The sequence below is a fragment of the Pipra filicauda genome, unplaced genomic scaffold, assembly GCF_003945595.2.
Source record: "Pipra filicauda isolate LSUMZ 115617 unplaced genomic scaffold, ASM394559v2 scaffold7_size6619720_pilon, whole genome shotgun sequence".
Classification (NCBI taxonomy): domain Eukaryota; kingdom Metazoa; phylum Chordata; class Aves; order Passeriformes; family Pipridae; genus Pipra; species Pipra filicauda.
In genome coordinates, this window is record NW_024104976.1 from 5,740,022 (window position 1) to 5,754,860 (window position 14,839).

At 41.8% G+C, this 14,839-nt stretch overlaps 1 protein-coding gene across 1 annotated transcript in view; it reads right to left on the reverse strand.

The window, feature by feature from the left end:
- The window catches only part of LOC113998785 (thrombospondin type-1 domain-containing protein 4-like), a 75,446-nt gene that overhangs the window by 23,715 nt on the left and 36,892 nt on the right, over positions 1-14,839 (reverse strand). Inside the window, exon 4 of the mRNA XM_039390066.1 lies at positions 11,632-12,155. Within this exon, the coding sequence (XP_039246000.1) occupies positions 11,632-12,155 (524 nt within the window). The remainder of the gene's footprint in view (positions 1-11,631; positions 12,156-14,839) is intronic.

Below are 14,839 nucleotides of genomic sequence, written 5' to 3' on the forward strand. Positions count from 1 at the left end.
TCTGAAAGAAGGACTCATGGCTGAAGGCAGCAGGTGTCCAAAAGCTGCTGGAACTTCATCAAATTATTTGCAAAAATGAGAAAATATTGATTTTGAAGGTATTAAATTTTTTTCTTGTAAAATGGTTGGTCACTGCAAGAAATATAGAGCAACAGCACAAGGAAGTGAAAGCAGTAACAACATTCTTGCTGTTAATTCCTGCCTCATCTTGGCTTCTTTTCCTAAACTCTAACTTGGAAATGTTTCTGATGTCCCCACTGATGAGGAACTGAAGCACCATTTCTGGAGACTCTGGAACATCACATTGCTTTCAACATAGTAATTTTGAAAACAAAGTGCAACACACAACCTCGAATTATTAACACTTTTATCGGTGTTCATGCATTCATTTAAACCAGTATTGCCCAGACTGAAACTATTCTGAACACTGTTTTGCCTTAAAGCATCTTTCATTCACACTTGGCAACATCCTGATAAATTAGGAATGCAGTTTGTTGCACTGTAATAAAGAGGCTTGTAAAAATAGCTTAGTGTTAATTAACTTTTATAATTCTTGGGGATTATCAGGCAGAATTTATAATGTCATGCAGCAACGAGGGAGAAAGTGAGATATGTTATGTTGGTCTATACACAACGAGAAAACAGCAGGGAAAGGAGAACCATGGAGAGGAAAGGAGAAGGAAAATTAGACAAAATCTACATTAGCTTACTAATCACAATTAAACCAAGCTTGCTGACACTGTTTGCTTTATGCTGAATCCACTCAGCTTTGATCTGCTGGTAGAAGACAGAAATAGGCCAAGCCCTGCTGGCTTGTTGGGAATTTTCAGTTGCCAGCAGGGCTTATTCTTACCTGTCATTCATTATGATTACCTAAATTCATTCTCAGCCACATAACTCCCTCCTCCCCACAGCATGGCTTGGAAGTTCCTCCTTTTTTTTTTTTTTTTTAGTTTTTAAAATGCACACTATCATAAGCCAGGTCAGAGTTGGGATGCACTCTCATTTAGTGCAATGGGTAAAGGAGGAAAAAAGCATTAGCAAGTAAAACCCCTGGCCTTGTGCCTACTTAGCCAGTCCTAAATTAGAGTGAGGTTACACTGCATTAGTCTTTGCATACCCAGCTATGCTAAAAACCAAGTTATCCTTCTTAAAGTAGCAATGGTTAAGAAGAGCATTTGAGCAAGATGTTGAGTATATGTTGAGTATGTGTTGCTGCAGAGTGAAGTTGACTGTTTGAATCACAGTCAACAACTCTCAGACAAACTCTGAAAATTCAACTTGAGCAAGATCTGAGTTTTAGGCTCCAAATTTTAGGCAACTTTGACAAAGCTTTTCCAGCGTGGTGTTAGATTCTGCCTTCACAAGTCCATGCTTCCCCAGTATCAATAGAAATAATTACAAGAGTTTGGTAGCAGAATTGAACCCCATATTCCTCCCACAGCACAATTCCTAAAACATCTGTATTTAGAAAGGATTCTAATACATTTCCAAAAGCTGCAACATGCTGCACCACACGATCAAGGATATGACTGTGTCAGTGCAAACTCTTCACACAGCCTCTAAGAAAACAGCAATAATAAATAATGCTCAGGTTCCTTCTGATAAACAAAGTCCCTGCAGGGCTGATATTATTTAGAGATGGATTTACTTAGGTATTGAGCACCAAAAATTGGAGCACCAATCATGAGAATGATTGGAGGGTTGAATTCCAATGAGAAGTCAACCACTGGCACTAAGGTACAAGCATTGCCACGCTCAGAACTGAAGCAGTTAAAGTAACACTTCACTTCTCATTTAACTAGACAATAAACAGTTAAAAATCACAAGAAACTCAACTCCCAGAGAGGAGAAAACACCAACTGTTTGAAACACAGGTGACAGGAAAGAGAAGCCTGGGACTTTACTCTGCAGGACTACCCCGTGTTCCTCCCTTGCGTCAATCCAGCGCGTTCTGCACACGCCGGAGCCCTCAGGAAGTTACCAATTACCTTCCACATTAATCTTTCCAAAAGCACTCCCCTTTCCAGCTGAACCAAATATGACTGCATTAGCAAAACAGCCCTGCTAATTTTCCATTGCCTGTAAATTCATGTTGATAGCCAGAGATTTAATAGGTCTGTCAGGTGTGCTGCCTTCTCAGAGCCCCCGGAGACAGTTTAGGACTGGGGACAGTTATGTTCATATCCTACATCTGTTTCACTTAAACAGAAGTTCCTCCTCCTAGTTCAGCCAAATCAGCTCAGGTAAAGAAATGACATGCTCCCAGGTTTCACTTATGCCAGGCCAGTTAATTATACATGAGGGCTTTTGGCTGCAAATCTTTATGTCAGTCAGATTTTCACTACTGCTGATCCATTCAGGTAAATAAAACTATTTAATGTAGGACAAGCCTTTCATTTCATTGCTTCTGATAAAAAGATATCAAACAATGATTGTCTACAATACTTTGCATGGGGAAAGGTCCTAAATATCCCTTCAAGAATTAGAAACAACAGAAAGGAAGAAATATCAGAAAGCAACTAAATCTCACCAGTTCCATCAACTGTTAGCCATCTCTCTGGCTAAACTGTGCAGTATATCAAATAAACACAATAATAAAAAGTTTTCCAGTTTTTCACTGGACTGAAGAAGAACAAGAGAGAATAAGAAGAGGAAAAGAACTATTCAATAATATTTGCAGTCAGTTAGGATGAAAAGGGGGAAAAAATGTCACCAAGAATAGAATTATCATCTAAAGGCAAATTACTGCCTCCCAGAAAAACGTATGTAGAAAAGCATTCAGTGTTTCATGTCAGACCACAGCCAGCAGACATCTCTGATCTCTTGTGTTCATCTCAAGCAGAGGCATAACAGCTGTTTAACACAGACCTGGCACTGTCCTTCCTTTGGGTATAATTCTCACAAACACCTGCACCTCCCTGACTGCTCAGACAAATCTGTTTAGCACTTTGATAAAAAAAATGATGGGCCCCTTTCAACTTAAGCCAACCTAAAGATATTCTTTAATTCAAAAATACATGTGCCCAGACAGGTATGAAAATGAGGTTTTGTGCTATTAATGTAAGGGTTATAGCAAGCATTTTAAAATTATTATCATTATTATTAGCTAGTATTCTTGGTGTTCTAATTTTTAACTTCTCTCACGATGAGAGTATGTCAGCTGCAAGTAGTGAGAACTGGCCCTTCTTAGCACATTTGCAGTGTCAAAAAGGAACTGTGCTGTAGTACCTTTCCTAATTTTAGCCATCAGCAAACGTGTGCCTTAGCAAATAAATGCACTGCCACTGTCTCATAGACCTCATGCTAAGAACAATGCTTTGAACCTCAAGTGGTCTTCAAGAAGGAAGCACTTTCGGAGCTGAATATTTATATTGAATAGAAACCCTCTTTGAACCAAGGATATCCAGTGTCTTTAAAATACACAGGTAAGATTACAAATTTCCTGGGCCTCCACCTCTTCTCTTAAGTGCTCTTTACAAAGCCTCTCTCCAACATATCTTTTTCATTTTTTCCCTTTTTCCATCACTTCCTCTCTCCTCACATTTCTCCCTCTGTTCTCTAAACAGAGGTTCCCTGGCTCACCTCCAGATGAAGCATAACTCGTTTGCTTTTTCTTCTGATGTCTGACAGAATAAAGAATGTATTTTCATGAGCTTTGTAGCATTTCATTCATCTTATCTCGTAGTATCAAAGTACTTCCCTTGTAAATGAAAAACTGCAAGGGTGAACATTAGCAAAAACACTCATTTATGACACCAAGGAAGACTTGTACTGTTGGAAAGTCTCCTTAGAATGAACCTGAAGAAACTGCCAATTTCCCACATTTTCAATGCACAACCTTTCCGTGTTTCTCCAGAGTAATGTAATGTTCTGGGAAGGTAACAGTTTCACCAGGGATGGGAAGAAAAAAACTGCACAAGAAATGTAGATATTCTTTTCAAAACTGTCTATTGGCAGAAATAATTTCACAAGCAGAGGAAGATGGTTTCCTTCCCTGCTTGCCCAGTCACAACAACCACACAACAGAATCTCCCCACACATCACCAGACAGAGTGAAACCAACACTTAGACCTTTCTCTTGATCTTGTTGAGAGTTCGGTCGAGTTTGAAGCTTTTTTCAAAGGTTCCTTTACCAGGAATCCTGTCCAGGAATTAACATGTAAGTCCTTTAATAAGCCAAGGAAACTCATCTCCTCAGTAAGCTCGATCTAACCGCACCCAGGGGCTGACCTGGCTCTGCGTGCCCAGGCCCCAAACAAACATTCTCCAGGTTCTTGCCCATCCTTCTCACTGGAATTAAGCAGCTGCCCTATAATCTGTTCCCTGAAGTGCTGCTGGCTGTGGTTTTGTCCCATCATCACAGCAATCAATCCACCACCAGCACCTACTCATGCTGAACTTAACAGCGACCAGCAGAAACAGAGGCTTTATGTGCAAGACCAAGTGGAAGAAAAGGCAGAAGAGAGGTTACAAATATGATTTATAGCTTTATTTCCCAATATTCCACGTTATTTACCACTGCAAAATGTCTTTTAAATTACACTGATTTGTGCTTTTGCATTGCAGTTATTCATTTCTATTTCAAAAAATGCTACAAAACTGCAGTTCTTTGATTTCAAGTAGAAAATTAGTTCTAAAGGAGCTCAGTCCCCTCAGATCCCTATCAAAGCTCTTCAGCTTAAATTTAAGCCCTACTGCTCATCATGGTTTTAACAGGATTGCTTGTTAGCAGGCAAAATCCTCTATAACTAAATCAATTACATACATTTTAACTTCATTAAATCTATTTCTGTGGGTAAGTATTCCCAATTTAACTTAATATTTTAGGTCATAGAAAATATCTTTTAAGCAGCACTACATAATTGTAATTAACTGACAGGTTTTAAATGACACTACCCATTTACAAACAGTTCAAGTATTTAAGTTGCCTTGATTTTGTTTCTGAAGAACTAAAAATGACTTATTAGCTCTTCCTGTCAGCAATGCAGCTATTGAAATAGCACTCCAATATTTAAAATGTAATAAAGAAGAAAAATAAAGGGAGATGGAGAAGTCCTTGCAGACACAAAACTTCAAATGGAAAAAAATCCTGGCCCTACTGGCATAAGTTTCTGTTAACAGAATAAGTATGGGTATTTATTTTTTCATGTACTTTATTTTTTCTTATTACTCCTAAATAGTATCCTTAAAATAATTTCAGATACTTATTTTTAACCCCTGGCATTTCCTCCATAATTCAGAACTGTAACTGGCCTACAACTGTCCTAGTCAATCATTTACTTTCCAGCCCTCCTACTGCTTTTAATTCTATTTCATGTTTTATATATTTTTAGGCACAAAGTTAACAAGGTTTACTTTAAAAAGACTGCCCAGCATGATTTTTCCCCCTTTTTCTTATGTTTAAGTCACAAAATAAACTGTGTTACCCTATTCATAACTGCTACCGAGTTTACATCTTCAGAGTATTTTAGCAGATTCTTTAACAAGAATCCTTTTTAAGAAAAATGAATGATTTACTGGATTATTTCTGGATCTGGATATATTTCCATCTACTCAAGAAGGAGAGCTCTGAACAGTCAGGTTGCTTCCCACCAAAAGCCACCATGTATCCCCTCCCAGCACTGCCCCGAGCCCTGAGCAGCTCTGCATTCCACAGACTCACTTTTCACCAGCTCCAAATCAATCTGGAGAAAATCACTTAAACATGAATGAAGGAGGGGAGCTCTCAGACTCTGTTTTATATTATGGACATGCATGGCTGTCTGCTCACTGACCTAGAAACCAGCCCTAAAGCAGTGAGCAGATCTCTCTGATATCCCTGTCCAACGGCTGGTCACAGGAGCTGAACCAGCCCTTCCAAGGGGGCATCAGCCACTGGGAAGCAGGGCCAGCACCACAAACTTCTTCTGCCACACCAGAGCACCTTGTTCAGCTTCATCAGCACCTTGCAGGGCACTTCATTCAGTGCAGGCATTCACTTCATCTGCCTGATTTTCATCAGCATTAACTAAAAGAAAGGCACTAACTCGTTTGGTTTATGGCCATGGTAACTTCGGTAACCACACCAGGATTTGTGGATATGCACTGCCTCCCATGTCACAGAGGAGTATTAAAATTATTGTGAGCATAGCTGTCCCAAAAATTTTAACTGTTAGAATTCACAGAGCAAGCAACCACACCTAAAAAGTGCTTCTTCTGTAGGAAAATGGATTATACCACACTATATCACAAACCTTCTCGTTTCTACATCATATTAGGGGCAAAAAATATCTTCATTTTTATGAGAAAGTAGAATTAATGAATAAGCTCACTAAGAAAACTGCCTCTTTGGAACAGGTTTAATTAATGGGATGTGGACAGTCTTAAATGAAATTTTCCATCCTCAGAGACCACCACTAATGCCCCAGTTTAGCACAGTTGCAATATGCCCAGTACAATAACTTACTATATTTGGTTTTGCTGATCTCCCAGCAAGTGCTATATAACCTCATTTATGTCACTCAGCTCTGAGAGAGATTCCAAAATCTGAACCCAAATACTACAGTCCTCTTTTTCTCTGAGTTCAATAATACCTCTGATCCTCTTAGCTTCATCTTTAAGACTTGAATGAATCCTGTAACCATGCAGTTGGCAGGTAAACCAACAGAAATTCAATGCAAAGAACCTCATAGTTCTGCTGAGATGCATTACCAATGTGATGGGAGCTTTGCTGTGTCTCTACCCCTCAGTGATTGGGCAATAATTCCCTGGTAAAATGCACTATCTCCACCTGACTGAACACCAGCAGTGTTCTCACTTCCCCTCTTTCAGTCAGCCCAGCTCAGGAAGGGTTGAACTGTTCAGAGTAAGACTAAGAAAGCTTCTGGGGTGGCTTGCAATTATAGCACCATGTTAGGGTTTTATTTTTGGTAATACTATTCAAAGCACACTCACAGTAGCATAATAAAAATTGATATTAATTCAGTAATAAGTGAGACCTGGAGGGATTAATACCCAGATGAGAAGTGTGACAGCATGAAGTCAGCCTGAGGCCACAACCACCCCAGCTAGCTACTCATTTTGGGAGGAAATACTTCATGTGATCATTATTGCTGTTAGAATCTGTTTGGAATTTTATTCAGAAGGAAAACAAACATCTTTCTCACATGGCTTTAAATCCCCCAAGTGCTACCAAAATGAATTTTTTGATTACCACCACAGCTCTTAGATTTCTTCTGGAAAATTTATCCTCAGAAAGGGATGCCATCCTTCTCTCTCTATCTTCCTTCTGTACACACATCAACCTGCAACAAGCTTTAATAACCATGCTGGGTTTGGGGTTAAATGCACGACATTTTCATTGCATGAGAGAAATAATGAAAGGAGGGATGGCTAAGTACTTGAGCTGGGTTTCACTCCAGATACTAAGAAAAGCAAACACTCATGCCAACAAATATAAACCCTCACAACTTGAGAAAATAATACCTTCTTGAACCTCAAGGTGCAGCAATCACACATTCGTCCTCCTCTTGGAACTGGAGCTGACTAGAACAGGTCACAGAAATTGCATCACAACACACAGCTAATGATGCTTAAATGGGTTAAAGAAATAACAATTGAATTGTCCCTTTAAAGGTTAATTGTAGACCTGCCAGCTGAGTGACCTACATTTGCCTGGTCAAAGCCATCTGTGAGAGGGGGCAAAAGAAATACTTTCAGAAAGGAAATTCTGGTTTGACATTAAAAGATAGACTCTTCCTTTCCATTGCTCACGGGCCTAGAAAAGCAGACTGAGCCTATCCAGGGTACACAGCAGCACAGCAGACTTGCACGTCAGCTGCTGGCAGCACAATAAAGACCACAGAGCTACAGCCATGTGAGAAGTCGATGATTTTTGGATTATTTCCTCAGTGCAAATCTTTCCTCTCATTCCTTTTCCAAATACAAAAATAAAAAGCTTTAGGGAAGCACTTTCCTTGTTAACATATTTCTTTAAACTTGCCCTGTTTATGCAAGAATGCTTTAGTTATTTTATTATTCTGGTGATAACTCTATTTTTTTTTCTTTCTGCTCCTAAGAACCAGATACAAGGTGCACATCGTGCTTACAGATGTGGACTCAGAAGTTTTGCCACTCCACCACGAAAGCCACTCGCTTTTCAACAGAGAGAGAGAAGGTGGCAGCTGTAAGCATCCTATAATTTATATGCAATTGTGGTTCTGTCTTCTCTATCCCCAAAACAGAGAATAAGAAATACTAAACACTAGCCCATGAATGATATTTCCTTTCAAGATGTGTTTTCTCTCTTTAAGCATGTTATCCTTTTGCATGCCCTTATTACTTTTCCATGTGTGCCTCTCTATAAAGATATCTAAATGCTTCAATTTTTTTTTTGTCTAAAGGCTGTGATATTTTTTCACTGTCTCCTCATTCCTGTTTGTTCTTATTGTATGGTATGCCCCACGCAGTTTAGCCAGGTGCAAAATAGAAAAAAAGAGGCTGTGCTAATGGCAACTCAACTCTTCAAGACTTGGAAATGATCCCTGTCTTTGCCAGACATCACAGAGAACCATCAGCTTTTAGTGTTTCCATACTCCTTCCAGTGACTGACCATCACTTCTGATGCACTGAAACTTTCCAAACTAGGCTTCAAATTGTAGGTACCTCAAATCTCTCTTTCCCTGAGCTTCAAGTGCAGCCCTGGTTCCCTAATGCCTAACTGAACTAACTTTCAAAAGCTGAAAATGTGAATATCCTCTTCAAAGTCAAGGCGTATCAAATTTTATGATATCTAAATCATATTCTGAATTTTGATTAAAAAAAGTTGAGCAGTTCTTTGTCAGCTGCCTGGAAGCAGGCAGAGAACTTTTCCACTTGCAGCTCAATGATACAAACATACTGGGCTGCTGGAGAGGATTGCTGTTGCTGTCAAACCTATTTGCCTTGGAATCCATCCAGTTTCATTCTACCATGTTATCAACGTGAGCTTAATCTCAGTCACAAATGTCCATTCCTCTTTTATTGCTTTATGGAAGTCTGCTAAAATTACAGCTTTTATATAAAGTCCAGCACGGTAAATAGAGATACCCCAAAAAGTTTCCACTGACTGTACAATTTGTGAAAACAGAGGAGTTATTTTTTTAATAGCCTGACATGAATTTCCAGGATCATCCATTTAGTGAACACTGAACACTGTTCTACAGTATAAAAATCATGTCTAGAGTAACTCACATTTTGAAATCCATTTTCCATCTATTTGATAGGAACACTAATCTCCTTTGTAAAGAAAGTTTTTACTGTAGATTTTGCAAATTAAGGAAAACTCTTAGGTTTGTCATTCTAACAATTCCATTTCCTACTAACATTTTTTGTTCTCATTCTGTTTTTACAGTCACCACCAAAGAATCTCAAAGTTATGCAATAAGACAGGCTTTAAAGCCACCAGGGACCTGCTAACACAAGATGGAAACAACTTATTATGCAAGTAAGATTAAAACACTGACCTTGAGTCCTCAGTCTTTTGCCAAGGGGCAGTGTGCATGTGTGGGGGTGGAAAATCAACTGTGGTACAGAAGCTTGCACTGTGCTTAGGAAAGCACAAGAATTTTCAAAAGCAAAGGCCTCCATCATATAAGAAAGTGGAGACACAACAGATATTATGATCATTTTAATATTTCACAGGCAAGGCATCTATTAGGGAATAACACAGCTTCACTTCTGCACACAGGCAGTATCATTTTCTGCTCATCATCCTCTCACATTGCAGCCAATCCTGCAGTGATTGTTCCAAACCATCCCAGTCTCTGCTGGCCTGCAGGGGCCACCCCAGCAGCAAGGGCCAGCCCGTGGGGATGGGAGCCCAGCTGTGCCAGCAGCCTGGCAGCAGGGCTGCTGCAGGGGCCAGGCCAGCTGGGATTCCCTTGGACACAGAGGGTGCCAAGGGCTGGAGCAAACAGGCTCCAGATGCCTTTGTGCTCACAGTGCAAGGCCAGGCCCCAGGATTAGCAGTGACCCAGCTATGTCCTACAACCTGGGGCTGTCACGCTGCACAGCCCGGAACAGGAGTGCTTTATAGGAAATTATTAAGTAGGAAAACACAAGAAAGAAAATATGACTTTTGCCTCAGTGCAGTCATGTTAACACTCCTTGTGCCTGTCTCTGGCATTCCCTGCACTTCCCTAAGATCATCAGTGCCATGTTGCATTTATATCAACAGGCCCAGGCCATCATTTGCATGGGTTTGATTGACAAAGCAGTGACAAAGGAAATGTGTCCCAGGACACTTGGGAAGATCAGCATCTGAACAGCTGGTTCTGCTGCTTGAAAGTTATGCTTCACTGAGACTAATAGGTTAATTCTATTTTCAACTATTCTTTTAGATGGAGAGAGGTTCTTGCAGGGGCTGAGAATGTCTTTATCAGCAGCAACAGAGTTCTACTGTCTTACTGCAGTCAGGCTGGAATACTGCCTCAAGGTAACACTTTTTTATGTTGTTTGGGGCAGTAACATGGCTTTAAAGAGGTGATTACAGCTGACTGCATCACTAGGAATCTTAAAGAAATAGAAGATATGAAGGAAGGTTTCTTTGGTTATGGCTTTTCGGTGCTTTTTGTTTGGCTTGGGTTGGATTTTTTGTTAACTACCCCAAAAAACTTCTCTTCTTGTGTCTCCCAGAAGAGAGCTGAGAGGGAAAGAACCAGAGAACTGCTGGAATACACATTCAGAAGAAAGACAGACAGAACAGAGACATTTCAGGAGCACTCCATCCCAGGGGATCTCCATGCCTGTTCTGCTCAGCTTCCAAACTGGAAACACATCTATTTTCCTTCCATACATACATTAAAAAACTCTGATAGATTGGTATCTAAGAAGATAAAAAAGTATTTCCTCAGAAATGGGAGAATTCGTTGGAATTGCTTGCAACAGCACAGTTCCACTCAGCCTTAAAGACTGAGCAACTGTTATTACAAAATTAATATAAACATATACAGTGTTTAAAATATTCTGTGTATTAAATAATTTTGTTTCTTTCTTCGAACAGGAAATTTTGCTAAAAGAGGTGGTAGAAAGAAAAAAAGCAAAAAAAAGAGAAAATAAAAAAGGTAATAAATAGAAATTCTTTGGAAAAATACAAAACAAACCTAGAGTTTTGAGTAGGAAAAAAGTGAACAGACAGTTGGTCATCCTTTATGAAAAAAAGGTTAATCTTTTTTTCAACCAATTAAAATCAGACTGGCTGTGGAAGTTAAGAATACAATTATAGAACTGTTATTTGTTCTGATTTTTATTATTATGGTGAAGAAGGAAATGTCAAATGAGAATGTGGCAGAAAAAGGAAAAATCTCTCAATAAATCATAATGCAAAAGGGGAATAAGATAAAGGGGAATGAGATAATCTGCTTAGTACAATTATAGAAGAATTATATGTGTTCTTGGGTAATATCATATCTATAGTCATATATATATATATATAATCATATAGTCATGAGGGAGGACAGCCTTCCACAGAAGATGGTAAATGCTGCAAAAATCAGTCTCAATCTTTAATAACTTTACCGTAACTATTAAAAAATATCAACTCTAATCTGCCATGTCATTCTGAAAAAACATCACTCCCCCTGGGAATGCCGTGTGTGCACAGACACGCACCTCTTTTCCGCCTGGGCGCTGTGCCACTGGTTCTGGGAGTGCTGCTGGTTCTGGGAGTGCTGCTGGCTCTGGGAATGCTGCTGGCCCTGGGAATGCTGCTGGCCCTGGGAATGCTGCTGGCCCTGGGAGTGCCGGCTGCCCCTCGGTGTGCCCCTGCCCCCGTGGCTGCTGTTCCGGCCCCCGGCAGGGGCACGAAGCCCAGCCCAAAGCTGCTCCTCGTTCCTGTGGAGCGGCACGGATGTGCGGATGGCAGAAATGACGTGGCCGGGATAGGCAGAGAGCGAGTCCTCGTGGTGGGAGCTGTGGTGAGTCCTGTCCGAGGCCGGGAACTGCCGCCCCGGGCGCCGGTACCCCCGATCCCGCTCCCGGTAATAGGCGGGGAGGCAGGGCCGGGTCTGCTCCATCACACCTCCACTGCAGCTCCGGGAGCAGGCAGACCAGGGGCCCCAGTTGCCCCACATGCCTGGGATTCCTGCACTGCTGTCCTCAGACGCATCTCCTTGCTCTTCTATCCTCTGCGGAACCTGCGGACACAACACATGGATTAAGGAATTAGAATTCACGCTGTAACACGAGGAGAGCACTAATACCCTTGTCCAGCCATTCACTCTGCAGTCCTAAGTGAAGTGGGATGACATAAGAAGTAGCATCTCTCATTCCCAGCCTGCCAGAGGATGGCCTGTCCTGCCAGTATAGGAGGAGGTTTCCTACAGCCATCAACCATTCAGATAAAAAGTCTGGGCGGGTCATTTTTTTTGACTATCTGGACAGAAATAGTTTTTCTTTAGTTCTCAGCAATGGAAAGCACTGCATGATGCAAAGCTTAGAAATGTGGAGACTGAAAAGTGTTGTCATAATAGCAAAAGCAGGAAAAAAGGTTGGTTTTGGTGATGAAGTAGGGTCAACAGACACTGGCTGCTCTCTCCCACTCTGATGCCTCCAACAATGGAGATTGCTAGTGGTTGCAATATTATTTCAGGAACTCCCACTTAATGTGGAACTTTTTAATGAAAGCAATAATGTAAGAGGACAGGCTGATTTCCAACCAACCAAAAATGCTCCTATAGTTAACTCTCACATTACCACTTTTCCCCTGGTCTCCACATTATCACTTCAAGAGAAAGAGCTGTTCAAGATGACCCACCAAATCCTACATTCACAGAAACTCCCATCAAACTCAATAAATGACAGGACAAATTGTTGGTCTCTGGTGTTCAGTGCCACTTAGTCCATTCAGCAGCACAAGGAAAGTGAAAGAAGGACCCCTCAAAGAGAGGGGTCCTCTTGTGAAGGAAGCTGGGGAGGATTAGGAAGGACAGGGTCTGTTACCACGAGGAGAGTTAACCCTTCAAGCTGTGGCCAAATATTTCAACATCCTGACCTTGTGGTTGGAAAGATATCAGCGCAGCTAAGAAGTTACAACTACCCATCCCCATCTCCCTGTGGATTTGTGGCCCAAATTTACCCATCCTTGGAGCTAGATACAGTCAGGATTTCTCAGAATTTGCACTGGGCAAAGAACTCAACTTTGTCACATAGAAATTATATGTATTTTCATTTGCTTCCCTTGACCAACTGGCTGAATCACAAGTTTTCAAAGCAGGTTTCCAATGTCTGTTTCTCACAATTATTATTATGTAGAACATCCTTTTAAAATGAGCATCCTTTAAATAGTTTATTTATATTCTGAACAACCTTTGTACCAACAAGCATGCACACATATCAATTCATTTGGGAGACAAAAAGAAGGCACTGTCCACAAACAAATGCTTGCCATACCTCTCCAGAGCTATTCCAGTGTGTAGCTACCTCAAAATGAGCTTTGTCTGTCTGTGTGTCACTTCTGCCCCCTTCAAAGGATGAGAACCTAAGCATGTAACTTCCAGCAATAATTGTATAATAGCAAAAGATTAACATCTACACACTTTGCCTCCAGTCACGGATCCCATGCGAGGTCAGTAACTGAGCTGCACCCCACCAAGGGCAGGGAGCTCCCATTCCTCACCCCACCAAGGGCAGGGAGCTCCCATTCCTCACCCCACCTAGGGCAGGGAGCTCCCGTTCCTCCCTCATTCCACCTAGGGCAGGGAGCTCCCATTCCTCCCTCATCCCACCTAGGGCAGGGAGCTCCCATTCCTCACCCCACCTATGGCAGGGAGCTCCCATTCCTCACCCCACCTAGGGCAGGGAGCTCCCATTCCTCACCCCACCTAGGGCAGGGAGCTCCCATTCCTCATCCCACCTAGGGCAGGGCAGGGAGCTCCCATTCCTCACCCCACCAAGGGCAGGGAGCTCCCATTCCTCACCCCACCTAGGGCAGGGAGCTCCCATTCCTCATCCCACCAAGGGCAGGGACCTCCCATTCCTCATCCCACCTATGGCAGGGAGCTCCCATTCCTCCCTCACCCCACCTATGGCAGGGAGCTCCCATTCCTCATCCCACCTATGGCAGGGAGCTCCCATTCCTCATCCCACCTAGGGCAGGGAGCTCCCATTCCTCATCCCACCTAGGGCAGGGACCTCCCATTCCTCATCCCACCTAGCTCCCATTCCTCATCCCACCTAGGGCAGGGAGCTCCCATTCCTCATCCCACCTAGGGCAGGGACCTCCCATTCCTCATCCCGTGGCTGGGAACACGGCAGGCTGGAGGGGAATGTGGTTTGCAAACATGGGTTGGCCTGAGCGTTACAATGCAACGAGCCAAGCCAGCCCAGGGTTTGTGGTGCTGATGTGTAACAGGCAGTTGTGGTCTGTGTAATCTGAAACATTGCCCCGCTCTGAGGCTGCTCTCACACTTTCATCACCAACCACAGAAGAAACTGCATTTAATTATAACTTCTGAATAACAAAAAGCATCTGCTTTAGTGTGATATGTTACCCATTTCTCCTATGTAATTTGAAAACAGGAGCAGATGTCTCTGTATTTAATATGTCTTTTTCTCCTGTGGGTACCCCATTTGGCATCAACCTGTACAACCTAATACTGCACAATGTCAAAATTATGAATAACGTGCAACAAGGTCTTGATTTCTGGCTGTTACATTTGCTCTTATATCCAGTAACAGAACACCACTGGCTTACAATCTGACCAACTAAACAAGCTATTCTTCAGTTTGTGATTTTTCACAGTAAATATTCACTGCTCATACTTACACTGCACATTAATGTGGTTTTCCCTCAGATATAAAATGGGAACAGCTACACACA